This window comes from Zootoca vivipara, chromosome 1 (genome assembly GCF_965207765.1).
Source record: "Zootoca vivipara chromosome 1, rZooViv2.hap1.1, whole genome shotgun sequence".
NCBI classification, from domain to species: domain Eukaryota; kingdom Metazoa; phylum Chordata; class Lepidosauria; order Squamata; family Lacertidae; genus Zootoca; species Zootoca vivipara.
Window position 1 is genome coordinate 131464781 of NC_142582.1, and position 17690 is coordinate 131482470.

General features: G+C 45.3%; 1 protein-coding gene across 3 annotated transcripts in view; it reads left to right on the top strand.

Annotated features, from left to right (window-relative positions):
• Positions 1-17690, top strand: part of MAP4K5 (mitogen-activated protein kinase kinase kinase kinase 5) — a 79214-nt gene that overhangs the window by 32129 nt on the left and 29395 nt on the right. For all 3 annotated transcript variants that reach the window (XM_088656043.1, XM_035098217.3, XM_060270470.2), the window contains exons 4-12: positions 6069-6159; positions 6920-6984; positions 7242-7297; positions 9092-9139; positions 9238-9280; positions 9731-9803; positions 13249-13380; positions 14420-14482; positions 16641-16722. In XM_088656043.1, coding sequence (XP_088512169.1) covers positions 6069-6159; positions 6920-6984; positions 7242-7297; positions 9092-9139; positions 9238-9280; positions 9731-9803; positions 13249-13380; positions 14420-14482; positions 16641-16722 — 653 coding nt within the window. The remainder of the gene's footprint in view (positions 1-6068; positions 6160-6919; positions 6985-7241; positions 7298-9091; positions 9140-9237; positions 9281-9730; positions 9804-13248; positions 13381-14419; positions 14483-16640; positions 16723-17690) is intronic.

Here is a 17690-nt window from a genome sequence, read left to right on the forward strand (position 1 = left end):
TGATTATGGGACAAAATAAAAGCGAGGCCTGTAAGAGAGGCACGCTCTCTTGTCTGCCTCCTTGCAATCTTTCTGCCTGCTGCTGCTAAGCTGACTTTTCTGTCTGGTATTTGAGGTTTTGCGTTCAGCTTTTGAGCCACCACTGCTATTTACAAGTTTCCAGGCCTGACTTGGAGCCAGAGGTTGCTGCTCTCTTGGTGCCGGGGCTGAGCTGAAGGGCCTGTTTCTCTGCTGCAGGGTTCAGCTGTGGTGACTGTGTGAGAAATAGAAGCCCTTGCAGCCAGACAGCCTTATTTTTCTGCACAAGCCAGCGACTGCTGCTGCTTTGCTCACTCTCTTGCATGTGGGATTCAGAACTTCCGTTTTTGGGGTTTGTGGCTTCCAAGCAGACCCAAAGACTTCGTATTTAAATAAAGAAATGTGCAGCGTTTTGCTGACATGGATGGATGCTCCTTCAGCTTATTATTTGCACAGCGCCATCAATGTTCAGGTGTTCCTTGCAGAGTCTCATAGGGACATATAAATGAGTATCTGCCCCCAAGGAGCTTGCAAGATGAAATAGACAATGAGAAGGTGAGGGGAACAAAGAGGCACACTGCTCTCGAAGGAACTTTGTTCACTGTAAAATCTCCATCGGGTGGGAAATGGAGGAAATGTTTCTGAAACTCGGAGGCATTGCAAAGCCTTACATAGCATGCAGCCGTGAACATTTTGGGGAACGATTGCCCAGGTTCACACATTGATCCAGGTCCTCTGAAACGAACCATGTAGCATTGGGGCAGAGAGACTGAGCTATGAAATGGGAAGACTCTGGTTCGAATCTTGGCAGATAATATGTGGAAAGCAAACCCCACCACCACCACCACCTTGAGTCTTGCATCTCCAGCGTAGGGATACTAATATTGTCCTTGCTTACTGGGTGGTTGCAAGTATTGCAAGCGCTGTTCTGTCTGTGGAATGCTCTGCGTACTCTGAAGGTTGCCTTCTGTGGAGTCAGACCACTGGGGAGCCACCGGCGTTGCTGAACTGCAGCTCCCAGAAGCCATAATAGAGGGACAAAGGTTCGCCACCCCTGCTTCAGCCCCACATTGTCTGATGGGGGTTGTAGTTCAAAGCATTTGGAGGGTGCCAAGTTGGTGAAGGCCGCTCTGAGGCCTCGGGCAGAGAGAGATTTTCCACATCACCCTGCCTACTACCTGGGTGCCTATCTTAAAAGCAGGTGCTAAGGGCTGTATTTGGGGGTTTATGCCTACAAAGGAGGAGCATGTCACTTAATGGCGTCCCCTTTACTAAGAATGCAACTAATGCTTCCATTATTACTTTGTAAGAATGCAAATATGTCAGTTCTATAGTTCCTGTTTGGGCTATGTGGCTAACACATTTGGCTGTGCTCTGAATCCTTTTTACATGTGTCCTGAATTATCTAGGTGTTGGCTTGTGCTCAGTTCATAAAGAGCTAGCCAGAAAAGCAGCCTTCTCCACCCCCAGTTAAGCTGTGGATGTTGAATTTGAATGTTACCAGCTGTTAACGCTGATTCTGAAATCAGACTAATGGGAATCTTTGCACTGTGCCATGTAACTGGAGTAATGTGCGTTCAATGTGCATATGCCCAGCCTGTCCTGAGAACCTTCACTTTTATTTATTTATTTCAAACAACAACAACCCAGAAGGAATCGTAAAAATAGGAAAGCTGTGTGTCACTAGCTTTTTGGCATGAAGCTAGCCCTCAACATTTTTAAAAAAACCACTACACTCTTGGATTATCTGGAAGCAGAACCAAAAACACGAAGGCATGAGGCTAGCCCTCAGCCCTTCAAAAACCACGGAAGAAGAGAGGCCAAAAAATTTAGAAACATAGAGGCAAGAAATGCAAAGCTCCAGCTCATTCCCATTTTTCAGGGTTTGGCTGAGCTTGTTGTATTTGAGGGCAATAGGCTTTTGAATGGGGCCATTGTGCACAGGAAAGCCGTTTGTGTGTGTTCTGGCGGGGGGCTCCTCATCTGCTTTCCTAAAAATGACATACAGATGTTGTTTATGTTCAAAACCTACAGATCAGTGGTGGCCCTCGCTGAGCCCCTCTCCTGATCAAGGACGAGGATGTCAGAAGGTCGTGATCTGCGTGACTTTTGACTTGTTTGGGGGCTTTCCCCATATCGTCCTCGTCTGCCTGGGTAGGGTGTGGGGAAGCTGAAGGCCACAGCAAGACTGCGGTCAGGACCCAGTCAGTCAAGATACTGGATGCTGTGCCCTGGCAGGGGATCAAAAGCTGTTTTCAATTCCCCCTCTCCATACTTGTTGACGGTTGCTCTTGTCTTGGTATCTTGCTTTGGACTGCGTTTATAATGGGTGAGAAGCTGGAGACCAGCTTCCTGTTGTTTGCTGGATTGGTGCTGCTGAGTAAAGCCAAGTGGGTAGAAGGGTCCAATTCTTGGGGGCAGAGGAATTGTGGGATGGACATGAGTGAGAAGAATGCTATTATTATTATTATTATTATTATTATTATTTTGTATCACACCCATCTGACTGAGTTGCCCCAGCCTCTCTGGGTGGCTTTCAGCAGAATATACAAAAACAAAACTGTACAGGGCTGCTTTCAGATGGGAGGGCGTTTCATGGGAAGGGTGCCACCACTGAGAAGTCCCTCTGCCTGGTTCCCTGTAACCCCAATTCTCACAGGGAGGGAACCGCCAGAAGGCCCTCGGAGCTGGACCTCAGTGTCTGGGCCGAACGATGGGGGTGGAGACACTCCTTCAGGTATACTGGGCTGAGGCCATTTAGGGCTTTAAAGAACAGCACCAGCACTTCGTTTTTGTTTTTTTGCTGAATAATATTTGTTTATTTTCCACTCAAATAACAATATTATATACATTCTCCGTGTAACAAATAAGAATAAGAAATAAAAAAGAAACAAATCCCAATATCTGGGAGCTTAACATATAAAAATTAAGCTCATAATAATAATTATTCATCACAAAACGTTTATACACAATTAACTAAAAAGTGAGAAAAGAAAAAAAAAGAAAGAAAGAGAAAAAAGGAAGAAAAAAAAGGGGGGAACCCCGGAAAAGAGAAAAAAAAAAGGAAAAGAAAAAAAAGGAAAAAGAGAACAACTCTGGACTTCCTGTTACCGCCAGCAGCTTAGTTTTTGTTCGTCCATTATCGAATGTATATACAATCAATACTGTTTCTACTTTCAATATGTTTTCACATTCTATTTCTTTAAGTTTCCACAAATCTAATAAATCAACCTATATCCTTGCCCGTTCACTCAAACGCTATCATGGTAATTTTATCTTCAGTGTATTTCCTAACATATTTCTTGTATCTATCCCATCTTTTAACAAATTCTTCCTTGACTTTCCCTCTCAAACTATTTGTTAGCTGTGCCATTTCGGCCATTTCCTGCAATTTTTTTTTTGCCAGTCTATGATTTTTGGGGCCTCTCTTTCTTTCCAGTTTTTGGCAATAACCAAACGAGCCGCTGCTAGAGCATATAATAAGATTTCTTTTGATTGTGATGGTATATCTTTTTGAAATGTTATACTTAATAGGAAAATCTCTGGTCTTTTTGGGATGTTTTTCCCCAGAATTTTTTGTATCTCATCATGGATTTTATTCCAAAATTTCTTAATGATTTCACAAGTCCACCACATATGAAATAAGTTTCCATCGTTACCACCACACCTCCAGCAAACGTTTGCTATATTTTTATACCAGCACCAGCACTTTGAATTGTGCTTGGAAACATCCAGGGAGCCAATGAAGATCCTTTAGGACTGGTGTTATATGGTTCTGGCAATCCCAGTCTAGCTGCCACATTCTGGATTAGTTGTCGTTTCCAAGTCACCTTCAAAGGTTGCGCCACATAGTGTGCATTGCAGTACCCCTAGTGGGAGATGAGCAGGGCGTATACCACCCTGGCAAGACAGGGCACAGGCAGGTAGTGTCTCAGATTGAAGTGGTTATGTCGGTGTGAGAGGCCCCTCCTCTTGGTGGGTGCCAGAGCCCTGTTGAAGGTGGAGAGCCAGAGGTCTCATGTTGCGCTGAGCTGGAGCATGGGTAAAGCACATCCAAGCGCTTCAAGGCTTGGCAGATTGCAAGGGACCTTCTTCTGAGTTCTTCGTCTCTCCCTGAGGATGTGCATGCCTTTTCTGCCGGCCAATTTGAAGCTTGGAACGGCTCCTTGCATAACTGGGCTATTCCCTTGTAAAGCAGCAGGCAGAGCTGTCGCCCTCAGGCGTCCTAAGAGGCTCCCAGCCCATCTTGCGGGGCCTGAGCACATTCTTTCCAGAGTCCCTGTGGCGCTTGAGCCCCCAAGGCTGCCAGCCCAGCCCTCTGAGGATCAGTTTTGTCTTCAGCCAGAGAAAGTAATAAAACGTGGAAAACCAGTAGAGTGGAATTCGTTTAAGGGGGAGAAGTAGTGGTGGAGGGGGAGATTTTTTAAGCATCCGTCGAGCAGTTGTAGCATTCTGTATTGTTTTGTTTTGTTAATAATTGCAAACATGTTTTGGGATGTATTTGTCAGGCTTGAGTCTTTTGTCTCTTTGTTTGCCTGAGCAAACTGCTTTTCATCCACCTTGACCAACCCCCACCCTGCGGCCAGTTGCTGAGTAGTCCTTGAGCTAGGATGACAAATGCTGGGTTCAGAGCACAGTTGGCGCATGAAAGGAACTCTGGTCACTCCTGTGCCTCAGATAACTTTCGCTGTCCCATTGACAGAGAGCAAGAAAATGCACACACACACATTTCCCTTTTCCAAGGGATTTATTTGGGTAAAAGTTCGATCCTTGGGGAATTCATCCTTGAAAAGCATAGAGAGCTGAAAGAGGAAGTGGGAAAGAGCGACTCTTTTCCAACTTCCTATGTCAGTTCTGTGTACAATTCAAGGGAGAAAAAGCACCGTATGATGAAGAGGCCAGTGACTAGGAAGAGAGCTCAACTCCCAGCCAGCCGTTCTCCCGTGATAACACAGAACCATAGAATCATGAAATTGTAGAGTTGGAAGGGACCCTAAGGGTCATCTAGTCCAACCCCCTGCAATGTAGGAAGCTCAACACATGGTCACCCATCCTTGTGTAAACCATACCAGACCCTGCTTGCTTTTGCAAATGTGCTGGCAGTTTTATTGCTGCCCCACTAGGATGAACACATTAACTGCAGGCGTAAGAGAGCTTGCACACTACCAGTGTTTTATAAATTGTGATGTTTAGGGTTATATTTTTTTCTGATTCAAATAGCCAATTCAAATTAGTTTAATTGGTTGATAGTTCCACTGCTTGTGGAATCTGAATCAGAATCCATGGATTCTGCTGCAAATCAGCCTTCTGGATCTGCACCTTTTGGGTCGCAGTGTGAATTCGGAACATAATTGTCCTTCAGATTTTGTACCTCCCCAAATTACGCAGCAGAGCCTTTGGCTTAAAAAAAATAACCGAAATGCATATTATAGGATTAAAAAAAAAGACATATGGGTACATTGAGGTCAGATACATAGCTAATTATGCATTTTTGACAAAATATGGATTCTCATGAGGATTTAACCAAAGAAATGGTAGATGAATGCAGAGTGGGATTATTATTATTATTATTATTATTATTATTATTATTGGCATTTATTTATGAAGGAATACATGCAAAAGTGACACAGAGTGGAAATAGACTGATCCATCCTGCCTAGAAAGATGCCTCCCGTTATTTAATTCAGTAGATTAAAACAATTAAAAGCATTCAGTTTTTAATAGAAGCTCTTATGAGACCTGCAAGTGTCAAGCGCCATCATGGAAGGAGTATTCCCCCGTTGTCTCTTCTTTGATGTTAGCTGCTCCTACACACCTTGCAGGACATCATCTAAACCAGCCCTCCCATTTATTTTGGACTGCAACTCCCATCAGCCCCAGCCAGCACATATGCCTTTCCCACCTTTGGCCTTGTTGGGTTTATTTCCCCCTCCTATGTTAATATGTGCAGATTTAATTAAGATTCCTACAGTCGTTCGGGCAGGCTTCCTTTAACCAGGCAACAGCCCTGGTTAAAGTGAATAACAAATCTGTTTTGTGGTTTTCCCCAGGGGACGACTTTTCGTTGATACAGCAAGAGATCTACATGGTTAAGGAATGCAAGCATCCTAACATCGTCGCTTACTTTGGGAGCTATCTCAGGTAAGGCCTTCTGCATTCTGCTCTGTAGAAACAATTTGCTGTGCCAACTTCCTGCAGGGACCTAAGGTTTTTCTGCAGAAGCCCCAGGGAAGGTGGCATTCCCCCACTGGTTTTTGAGCTTGCTATCAACTGCAAGATACGGTGGTCCTACAATGTCACAGTTGATGAAACTTTGATGCTGCGGCTACGTAGGGCCATTTTTTAAAGCTCTGGTGTGACGGAAGTGAAGGGCTTCTTCTCACCAAACCTGAAGCATTGTATTTTCCAGTCTGCTGTAATTCTGCATTCTATTGGACGTGAAGCTCTTGGGACATCCCTCATTCCTCTACGGATTTGAGCCATCTCCCTGCGCTTGCATGTTCTGATATTCAGAAGTGTCCGTGCAGTTTGCCGCATACCAAGCAGCAGAAGCACACATCCCCTCCCCCAAGAAATCAAGGGTTGTGTTTTGTTTATGTGATACTTAAAAATCTGCAAAGGGGTCGGGACTTGATGTTGCTGTGGGTCTTGAACCTATGATAGCTAACTTTGTAAAAAATGGACCTCCGACCTCAGTTCCTGTCTGTGTAATGGGAATAATGGCGACAAGGTGGCACTTAATCACTACAAAGCGCCTGTCTAAGATGGGTAAGAATGATTAACTACCCTGAGCCTCAGGGACAGGATGGGCTTTGAATATCAATGCAATTCAAATAAATGTTTTTCGATTTGTTATAAGCATCAGACATTTTTTTCTGATAATATCTGCTTAATTTCATAGCCGTGAGAAGCTGTGGATTTGTATGGAGTACTGCGGAGGAGGATCCCTTCAAGATATTTATCATGGTAACTGGCAACCTTATTATTTTATACCATGCCCTTCCTTCCTTCAAGGGGTTGGGGTGGGATGCACGACTCTTTTCTTCTCTTTAATTTGGGGCACAAATTACTGTAAAGTGCTGCAGTCCAAAACCTGCCGCAACAAATGGGAAAGCCCTGTGGACTTCCATACATTAGCCATGTGCCGCATGACGAAGGACATCCTTTTATCAGCCCCACACGGGTCAAGAGCTTTGCCATTTTATGTTTGATTTTCCTTTCAGTGACGGGACCGCTGTCGGAGTTTCAGATTGCATTTGTTTGCAGAGAGACGTTGAAGGTAAGGCACTGCTGGGCAGGTCTTGGGTGACTTTTGGTGTAAGAACGAAGCTGTTTCAGTAGAACCGCAGTTCAAAGTACATGTGGGGGAGCGGGAGAAGATTGCCAATAATAATCTTAGCTAATAAACTGCTCGGTTGTTGTTGTTTAGTCATTTAGTTGTGTCTGACTCTTCGTGATCCCATGGACCAGAGCACGCTCAGTTGTAATTCCAATATGCGGCCCTGCTCATTTATAGTTTTTTCCGTTCCTACTCCCACTTTCCCAGGTACTCTTCCTCCCTGAGATTTCTCCCAGTTATGGAAGAGTGTTCTCCTGTTGAGCTTCAGTAGGTTTTTTGCAAGATCCAGGGTCCTTTTAAATTTATTTTAAAAAAATTTCCAGTCTTTAAACCACTTTCACTCATAAAAGTAGCTTTGCCATTCATAAAAACTGAGGATACTCCAATCCATTCATATAAGTTTCATTTAAGGGTTCAAAGAGACAACAGCTCAATTCTTTGTATCCAACAGAAAGGTGGTTTGCTAGTAAGTAGCTAAATGCAGTTTAAGAAGTAACAAAAGACTGATGCTTTTCCAAATGTCTTTGATCCCATTCACAAGTCTGTGCTGCAGAATCTATCCTTCAGAAGACGGAAGTTTTAAATTCCATCTTTGCTGAATTAAATATAAGTCCAAATTCTTTAGTTTTAGAATCTGAAAAGTTTGGCAATAAGTACCTTGTTTAGAAAGTCTGCTGCTTCAGGTGGCGATTTGTGGTTTCGGCTTTCTTGAGCTGCGATCGAGCCGTGGGCAAACTCAAGCAGTTTCTCTCACCCCCCCTTTACTGCCGATGCAGTGGCGAGGCTTCGCGAGCGCAGCAAGTTTCTTTGCCTGGCTGGTCCCCTCGAGACCCCACTCTTCCTTGGGGCTTTTTAAGGGGGGGTGCCGAACCCTGGCACGCACCCCTGTCGCTCAAAATGCCTGGTAACGGTTGTCTCTTAAGCAAACGATCCTCTCTGCACCGCCATTTCCCTCCGCAGACAATCCGGAAGCCCGATGTCGCACTCCTGGACCTCCTCTTCACAGCTCTGTTTCATTCTCTGTGGATGAGGCAGAGGACCGGCACATGCGGGCTGCTTTGCTGAACCACATTGGGGAACAGGGACCCCTCAAATTATGAATCAAGGTCATGGACTGTAGAGTTGGAAGGGACCCTGAGGTTCATCTTATACAGGGTTGTCCAACCGATAGATCGCCTGGGTGATCGTGGTCGTTCTGGTGCAAACAAAATCCCTGTATCCTGTCTCCAGCGCTGTCTCCCTCCTGCTGCTGCGTTGCCAACCCCCCCCCCAAAAAAGCTCAACAACTGTGGCCAAGCACGCTCCTCCCTCCTTCCTATGACAGTGGGTAGATCACTGAGAGTTATTTTATACTTTTATACTTGGAGTAGATCGCAGCCTCTTGGGAGTTGGATGTTCCTGATCTAATCTAACCCCCTGTAATGCAGCAATCTTTCGTGCAACATGGGACTCGAACCCACGACCCTGAGATTAAGAGTCTTGTGCTCTACTAACCGAGTTATCCTTCAAACAATAATAACACAAATAAAGCATAGTGATGTGTTTGCATAAGGATTCATTTAAAAACATTTTGCATGCATTATCTCAGCAATTCTTTTAAAGTTAGTGAGGGGCAGGTGAATGGGGCTCAGGCAACAGCCCGTCGTCTCGTGGGGGAATTGGTTCTGGTCACTCTGGCATTTCTTAGGCTATCTTGGAGTTCCATCCTCATCTTTGCTGCTGCTTTCTTTTTAGGGGCTTGATTATTTGCACAAGAAAGGCAAAATGCACCGGGATATTAAGGTATGTGATTCCTGAATTCAGCTCTTTCTCAGGTTAAAGAAAGGGGGGGGGTTGTTGGTGAGTGACCGTAAACTTAAGGTTTTAACTTTATTTTTCAGGGTGCAAATATTCTGCTGACAGACCATGGGGACATCAAGCTGGGTAATTTTGCTTGCTCTCCTTGACTTCCTCGAGAGAGTAAAGACACGTGTAACATTTGCAGAGCAGCGGAGACCGTCTGGGAGGCATCTTTGCTTCAGGCAGTGCAAATGTACCTTCTCTTTTTGAGGTCATGCTCTGCATGCCACAGAAGCCAGATGTGGGTGGGACTGGTTGGCTAGCTCCTGTGCCATCTCCAACCCCTAAAGCAATTAAATTCCCTTTTAATTCAACCTCCAGTTTCACCCACTCATCTGCCCCTTCCAGTTTGGGTGGGAGCTTGGGAGGCAAGGATCGAGGCCACTGTGGCTGGCACTAATACAAATTTGGCACACATGCCTCTCTTCACCCTCCCCAACCCTTCCCAAGAGGGCCTGCTTACAGCCTTTTCCTTGGTCTGCGTGAAATGGAATCTCAGCTTCTAGAAAACATCTTCCACTCTTTCTCCCGCAGCTGACTTTGGCGTCGCGGCGAAAATAACGGCCACCATTGCAAAGAGGAAGTCGTTTATCGGCACCCCTTACTGGTAATAAATTCCTTGGGGTTATTCAAACAAGGGCCTGTGACGCTGAGCCAGGGTTTCTGGAGTGAGTGTGCTATGGGGATGCAGGAAGAGGAGTTGAGGGTGCAGTGAGTTGGCAGAAACAGACTCAAAGCTTTTGAGCTCTTTTCTGACTTTGTTGGCTGGGCATCCCTCTGGGAATCACCTCTTCCGCTGCCGCTGAATACCTTCTGCTGATTCACTTTAAGGCAGAGGCGGGGACCAAATGCAGCCCTCCAGCCCTCTGTTTTGGCCCTTGAGACCCTTCCCAGGTCACAGCCCCTCCTCCCCACAACTCCCCCCCTTGGAGTGCCTTTGCCAAGCTGGAATCATCTTTGAACTATGGGAATGCTACTTGCTTGACAAGATGGAGGGGTGTGTGTGTGTGTGTGTGTGTGTGTGTGTAGCATGGCTGGAGTGTGACCTTAACCGTTGCATCCATTGCTCTGTCCACTCTTGCATCTGGCCCCATCCACAACTGGCATGTGACACCCCTCCCCCCCCAAAAAAAGTTGTCCATGAGGGAATGTGACCCCCAGGCTGAAAAAGGTGTCCCACCTCTGCTTTAACAGCCCATACAAGGTGTCACATGTGAGGCAGAAGCACACAGATCTCGGCTGCAACAACTTTCAGAAATTGGAAGGTGAATATATATATATACACCTTTGGTTCCTGATTTACATCCTACACTGTTCACAGGAATAGGCAGCTTTTGTCAGTCAAGGAAGCAACCTCTGGATGAACCTGGAAGTAGCACAGATGAGCAACTTGTGAAATGCAGGCTGCTATGTGCAGCTCACTTTTTTTAAAAAGAGTTATAAATTTCCTGCCTTTACTTTGTTCATTCTGCAAAAGGTAGCTCCCTAGTCCTTATGGTAGCAGAAGCAAGGCTGAAGTGGTAAAGTTTGCAAGTGCGCCCTCAATAAAATAAAAAACAATCTGATCTTGCAGTCGGTTGTGCACACATTGAGGAGGGGCTAAAGGTCAAGTCTTCCTTGAAGGAATTGTTCCGAGAAGTGGCTCAGCATTCTCAGAACTGCAGTCCCCAACAACTCGCACCAACAACTCGATCAGTATAGCTCAGCGTTTCTCAACCTTTTTTTGGCCACGGCACACTTGTTCTGTGAAAAAAATCACGAGGCACACCACCATTAAAAAAGTTTAAAAAATTAACTCTGTGCTGCCCTATATTATAATTATGACTGTAAGAAACACTTGCCAAATATTGCTTTCCGGCGGGTCAGCGCTGCCGAGTTCTTAAAAGATCCGGGTTTCTGATCCACCCCACCCGACCCCGCCGTCCCATATCTTACCCTGTGCGTGTTCTCGGACTTGTGAGAGGACAATTTGGTCTTCATGCCTCCGTGAATTAGCAACAAACTACCTTTTGAATGATGGAGATTGAATATTTTAAAAGTAGCTACTTGAAGTCCGCTCGATTTTCCAAAAAAGAGACACACGTGCGGCACTATTAGCTGCTGGGGGCTGCCATCTTGGCTAAAGGATTCTGGGATGATCCTGTCACGTGAGGCATGGGGGAAATGGAAATAATGAAAGCTGATTGGTCTGTGGAAACTACAAGGGGCGAAGAAATAGGACGCCCAGGGAGGTGGAGTTTGCAGCTGCAAAATCACCCTTCTCGTCGCCGCACGTCGCCGCACACCAGCCAGCGTCTCGCGGCACACTAGTGTGCCGCGGAACAGCGGTTGAGAAATGCTGGTATAGCTTAACGCTGCCAGCTTACCAAAAGCTCCACAAACCCAGTGGGGTATGCGGGATCCCCTCCCCACTCCACCCTAGGACTCCTTGAGGCCCACCAGTTGGAGCCAAGTGCAAATGAGTGACTTACAAAGAAGGTCAGACATGCACTGAGAATTAAGGAAGGGGTGGGAGTTGCTTATTATCATCATTATTATCATCATCATTTTATTTATACTCTGCCTATCTGGCTGGGTTGCCCCAGCCACTTTGGGCGGCTGTTGTTAAACAATTCGGAGACAAAAAACGCCGGGTGATCTATTGCAAAAGAGATCCACAGAGCACTCCCTGCCTGCCTTCTGCCCGCACCGCAATCGGCCTCCTCCTTTTGCTGTCTCCCCCAGGTCTGCAGGACCAGGGGGCATGTCTGGCAGCAGCAAATTTCTGTCAGGCTCCAGTTCTCCAGTTTTCTTTGTCTAGCCCTTAGGACTCTCCCCAGGCCTGCCTCCTCAGGCTACCCCACTCTTTCCAGGGTATGTGCCCTCATTGCTTCTCCTTAAGGGACTGCAATAATACGGTACCTCTTGTTTGAATCATAGAATCATAGAGTTGGAAGAGACCACAAGGGCCATCCAGTCCAACCCCCTGCCAAGCAGGAAACACCATCAAAGCATTCTTGACATATGCCTGTCAAGCCTCTGCTTAAAGACCTCCAAAGAAGGAGACTCCACCACACTCCTTGGTAGCAAATTCCACTGCCGAACAGCTCTTACTGTCAGGAAGTTCTTCCTAACGTTTAGGTGGAATCTTCTTTCTTGTACCCTGTTTCTCATATTTTAAGACATACCCATAAAATAAGCCATAGCAGGATTTTTAAGCATTCAAGGAATATAAGACATACCCCGAAAATAAGACATAGTGATAGGCGCAGCAGCAATGCCGGCCGCGGCAGGAGGAGAAGGAAAAAAATAAGACATCCCTTGAAAATAAGCCATAGTGTTTTTTTTTGAGGAAAAAATAAATATAAGACATGTCTTATAATATGAGAAACACGGTAGTTTGAATCCATTGCTCTGTGTCTGCTTCTCTGGAGCAGCAGAAAACAATCTTTCTCCCTCCTCCATATGACATCCTTTCATATATTTGAACATGGCTATCATATCCCCCCTTAACCTTCTCTTCTCCAGGCTAAACATACCCAGCTCCCTAAGCCGTTCCTCATAAGGCATCGTTTGCTTGGGGCGGGGGGAAGGATGCATGTGAGAGTATGTGTTTGTGTAGAAACCTCTGACTTCTGCATAACTGGGAATGCCATCTTCTGTGCAAACGAAAGATCCAGCAGCCCTCCTGCTTTACACAAATACCTTTATTGGCATTATGAGTTAAAACATTTTAAAACACTCAGATAAATTCAAAAGGGACAGGGGTGAGGCTGTTGAGGGTCACAAGGTACTTGATTGTTCTGCTGCACACTGTCTATTCCCTAGACGAGGGATTGTTAATTAAGAACCCTTTCGAGTAAGCTGCTTTATGCCTCCGGCTCTGCCTACCCCTGGCATGCAGCCTCCAGAAGATTGCTCACGAGATGTGGCCCTCGGGCTGCGAAAGGTTCTCCGTGCCTGGGCTGCAAGCACGGGAGGGGCATTTGGGTTTAGCGGGCTAAATCAAAAGGGTGGGGTGGGGGTCTTGGCTTTTCCTGCCGCCTGACAGCGTTTTTGTTCCCTCCACAAAGGATGGCTCCGGAAGTGGCAGCTGTAGAAAAGAACGGCGGCTACAACCAGCTGTGCGACATCTGGGCGGTGGGCATCACGGCCATCGAGCTTGGAGAGCTGCAACCGCCCATGTTTGATCTTCATCCAATGAGGTGTGTGGCCAGGAAGGGCTCCTCTCCTCGCACTCTCTCTGGCCCTGAAGTAGACGAGTGTTAAAAAGAACTCTAGTATCTGAGAGCTGGAAGGGACCATTTGCTCCAACCCCCTTGACAAGGCAGGGAACCCAACACTCCATCATCCTTGGGGGGGGGGTTCCCTCCCTCCTGCCTCTGCTACAGAACCTTTGGCTGGAGAAAGAGGAGAACCTTCCACCTAGAATAATATTAGCATTCTGTAATTTGCTTTTACTGACCTATGGTGTCCCCCCCCCCCCAAAAAAAAACACCACAACCCTAGTTCTTTAATTGACAGTTAACACAGTTGGTGTTATTTTTAGATTTTCTATGTTGGTATTTTTTTTAATTGGTATGAAAATGTGCAAGCATCATCAAAAGAGGAAACAGATTCGTAACACTTCAGTCTTTTGCAAATGCAACATTTATAATATCTACATTTTTAGATGGTTGCTGATACTGTGTTTGCCCGATACTGTGAGCTTCCTTGAGTGGGCTGTGCCCCGAAAGGCAGCTCACAAATAAATGAATAAAGCCTGACCCGCCTGCCTGTTCCACCAGCAATTTGGTGTGTGCAGTCAGGAAGTTCTTCCTAATATTTAGGGGTGTTGTGGACTCTAAATCCCATCATCCCCAGCCAGCAGAGCCCAACGATCAGGAAAGATGGGACTTGTAATCCAAACCACCTGGCAGGCGCCACTTGGTCTACTCCGGTCGAAACCCCTTTTCTTCCCTTACAAATCCTTTCCTTCAGGTAGGTAGCCGTGTTGGTCTGACACAGTCTAAATAAATAAATCGTCCAGTCGCACCTTCGAGACCAACAAAGTTTGTTCTGGGTATAAGCTTTCTTGTGCATGCATGGTATCTGAAGAAGTGTGCATACACACGAAAGCTTATACCCAGAACAAACTTAGTTGGTCTGGAAGGTGCTACTGGACAATTTTTAAATTTATTTCGAATCCTTTCCTTGTACAGCTGTATTCTGCACGCCTGATGGGGTGGTTTCCTTGTATTTCAGGGCCTTGTTCCTAATGTCCAAAAGCAACTTTCAGCCTCCGAAGCTAAAGGAAAAAACAAAATGGTAAGTCTGGGAGTGCCTTTTTCATTTATTCTTTTTGCAGCCGTCTCGCCCTGAAGGGTTTGTGTCTAGTTCCTTTCCATGCCAATAGGGGCGCCCTTTGGATGGTGATGGTGACCCCTGAAGGTGGCTGAAAGAGATGCTTAGAATATTCCATCGCATACCCCCAAAAATGTGGGCTTAAGGGATGGGTGTGGGGAGCAGAAAGAATTTGACCTGCTGATATTGACTGGCAGCCCCTCAAATCGCCCCTCCCTCCACTCTAGTCATGGGGCAGTACAATCCTTTGATGGTTGCCTTTCTTTTTAACCAAAAGGCTCCTCACTGGATCATTTTGGACACCCCCACCTGCAGTTCTTTTAGGGTACATGCAAAAGTTGCTTCAGGCTGGGCATATCCACCTTTGCTTTGTGCCTGACCAGGCAGAGGGATAGGCAAGAGTGGAAGTGTTCTCAGCTGACCATGCCCCATCCTCCAGCGTACGGCTGGAAGTGCGATTAAGGGGTGAGGGAAAGGGTTTTAGACCAGAGGTTTCTGCTTTCTCGCAGGCCTCCCTCTGCCTCTGCTCAGTCTCCATTTTTAAGAAGTGGCATTTCTCTAGAATAAGGACAAAGGCAATTTCCGAAGTTAGGTTACCTTTCCCTCTGGGAGGTTGGTCTGCCCGACATTTCATTTGCCCCCTCCTTATGTGAGTTGCAGTCTCGTCATACTGTGTTGCCTCCCCTTGTTGCCTGCGTGTGTTTTTCTAATAGGCTGCAGTTCATGTTAGCCATATTTTCCAGCGCCCAGACAGTCAAACCACATTCTTTTGCTACAGATGTTTTTGCCGTTTGCACAACAGTTGCACTGGCCTTCTGTCCTTCCCTTCCCCTTTTTGGCAAAAAAATGTAGTTAAAAAACAAAAAAACAAGACAGTTGGGGGGTGGGGTGGGGGGAACGTACTTGAACTTTTTTCTTAATGGGCCAATGCAGATGAAAGGGGAATGCATAAGACTTAAGAAGAGCTATGAAGTTGGGTCTGACCAAAGGCCCATGCAGTCATAGAATCATCCAGTCCAACCCCATGCAATGCAGAAATCACAGCTAAAGAATCCCTGGCTGATGGCCATCTAGCCTCTGCTTTAAAAACCTCCAAGAAAGGAGAGTCCCCCACCTCCCGAAGGAGTCCATTCCACTATCGAACAGCTCTTGCCATCAGAAAGTTCTTCCTAATGTTTAGTTGGAATCTCTTCTCCTGTAATTTGAATCCATTGGTTCGTGTCTTGCCCTCTGCATCAGGAGAAAACAAGCATGCTCCATCTTCCCCGTGACAGCAATTTGGATAGCTAAAAACATTTGCAATGTTGAATTCCGTCCTGTATTTCAGATGGAGATGACATAATTGCTCTATTTTGCACTTGCCCCCAAATGATCAATCAACCTCTAATAACTAAAATGAAAAAGAGTACAGCTATGAGTTATCCATGGACCTTTTACTGATTCCTTTGAAGCTACGTAAATGAGATAATACTTCCAGATGATGGTTGAAACAGTACCTTCAAAGGTAGCCCTACATAGAGTGCATTGCAGTAGTCCAAGCGGGAGATAACTAGAGCATGCACCACTCTGGCGAGACAGTATGCGAGCAGGGAGGGTCCCAGACGGAGCAGTGCAGGAATGGTCTGTGGATGAAGGGCAGCATACAAATTCAATAAATAATAATAATTCAGAAATTGGGATTCTTCATACATTATACAGGCATTTCTGAACCTGGTGGCTTCCAGATGTTCTGAACTAAAAGTCCCGTCAGCCCAAGCTAGCATTGCCACTTTGTCAAGGATGATGGGGGTTGTAGTCCAGAGCACCTGGAAGACGCCAGTTTGGGGAAGGCTGCATTTATACGAATGGTGAAGTACAAGATTCAGCGCAGCCACAGCTGCTGTTTATGTTGAGCTTTGCTTAAGAATGCTTAGCTTAATTTATTGCTGACTTTCCTTGGAATATATGCTCATTTGTGTCATTTATATTTTGTATTATTTATTATATTCATTTTCTTATTGTGCAATGGTTGCCCATTATAAAAAAAAACTTTAATGATGCAGAATCTGAATGTCTTTTAACCACCATGCAGACCCCTCACATACAATAAAAGCTGCATTTTCTCTCTCTCTCTCTCTTTTAGGTCACCGACATTTCACAGTTTTGTGAAAGTAGCACTTACAAAAAACCCAAAGAAGAGGCCAGCGGCAGATAAACTTCTTACTGTAAGTCTGTTTTCTTTTTCTTTAGAAAGCTGAGAGTAAAATCTCATCCCTACTAGTGGAGTAAATGTTCTGGCTTTCAGGGCACACTCAAAAGCCCTTGCATATCTCTTTTTTAAATGCTGTAATGCGTGATGAATATCGAAAACTTTCCAGGCATGTAAAAAGCCTCTTGTTTTTACAAAAAAACAACCCACCTCTGTGTTAATATTGTGCTGAGATAATTCCATCCGCTACTAGATGAATCACGTTTTTTAAGAGTCTTAAAGACTTTAAGCAAACAGACAGACACTAAAAATCCCCAAATTGACCTCTAGTGCAGAGGCTGTCAGAAAAAGTGAAGAATTGGGAGATTTTGCCTTGTTTGGATGGAAGGCTAAACCATGTTGCATGCCCTGGACCAGCACTTCGCCTTCTGATATAAAGCTCGGCCTCCTGTGTTTGGTCCGTGCCGCGCTCACAATCCATGCAGGGAGAAGCTTCAGAGGCAACCTCCAATTTCCACGCAAGGGGGAAGAGAAACCTTCCTTTGGGGCCTGACTCTGCAGCAAGTCTTGCAGTGCTGAAGAAGCAAGCCGCCTTTTCATTTAAGTTGTAACATGCAAACCTCAGCATGCCTTAGAAATCTCGAAGAAGCCGCATGTGATTGCTCCATTTATTTAGTCATTTATTTATTTTTAATTAAATTAGTTACCGTACTTAGTTTCTTTCTCTTGCTCAAGTCAACTCAGAGCAACTTACAAACAAACAAAAAGCCCACATAGAAACATTAAAACAAAAGGTGTAAAATACACTAAAAACATAATAATTTTATTATTAAAACTAAAGAGGAGCCACTTCATTAATAATAATAATAATAATAATAATAATAATAATAATAATAATAAAAATAATTTGTATCCCGCCCTCCCCGGCCAAAGCTGGGCTCAGAGCAGCTAACAACAAGTAAAAATAGTGCAGTGTACATAAAA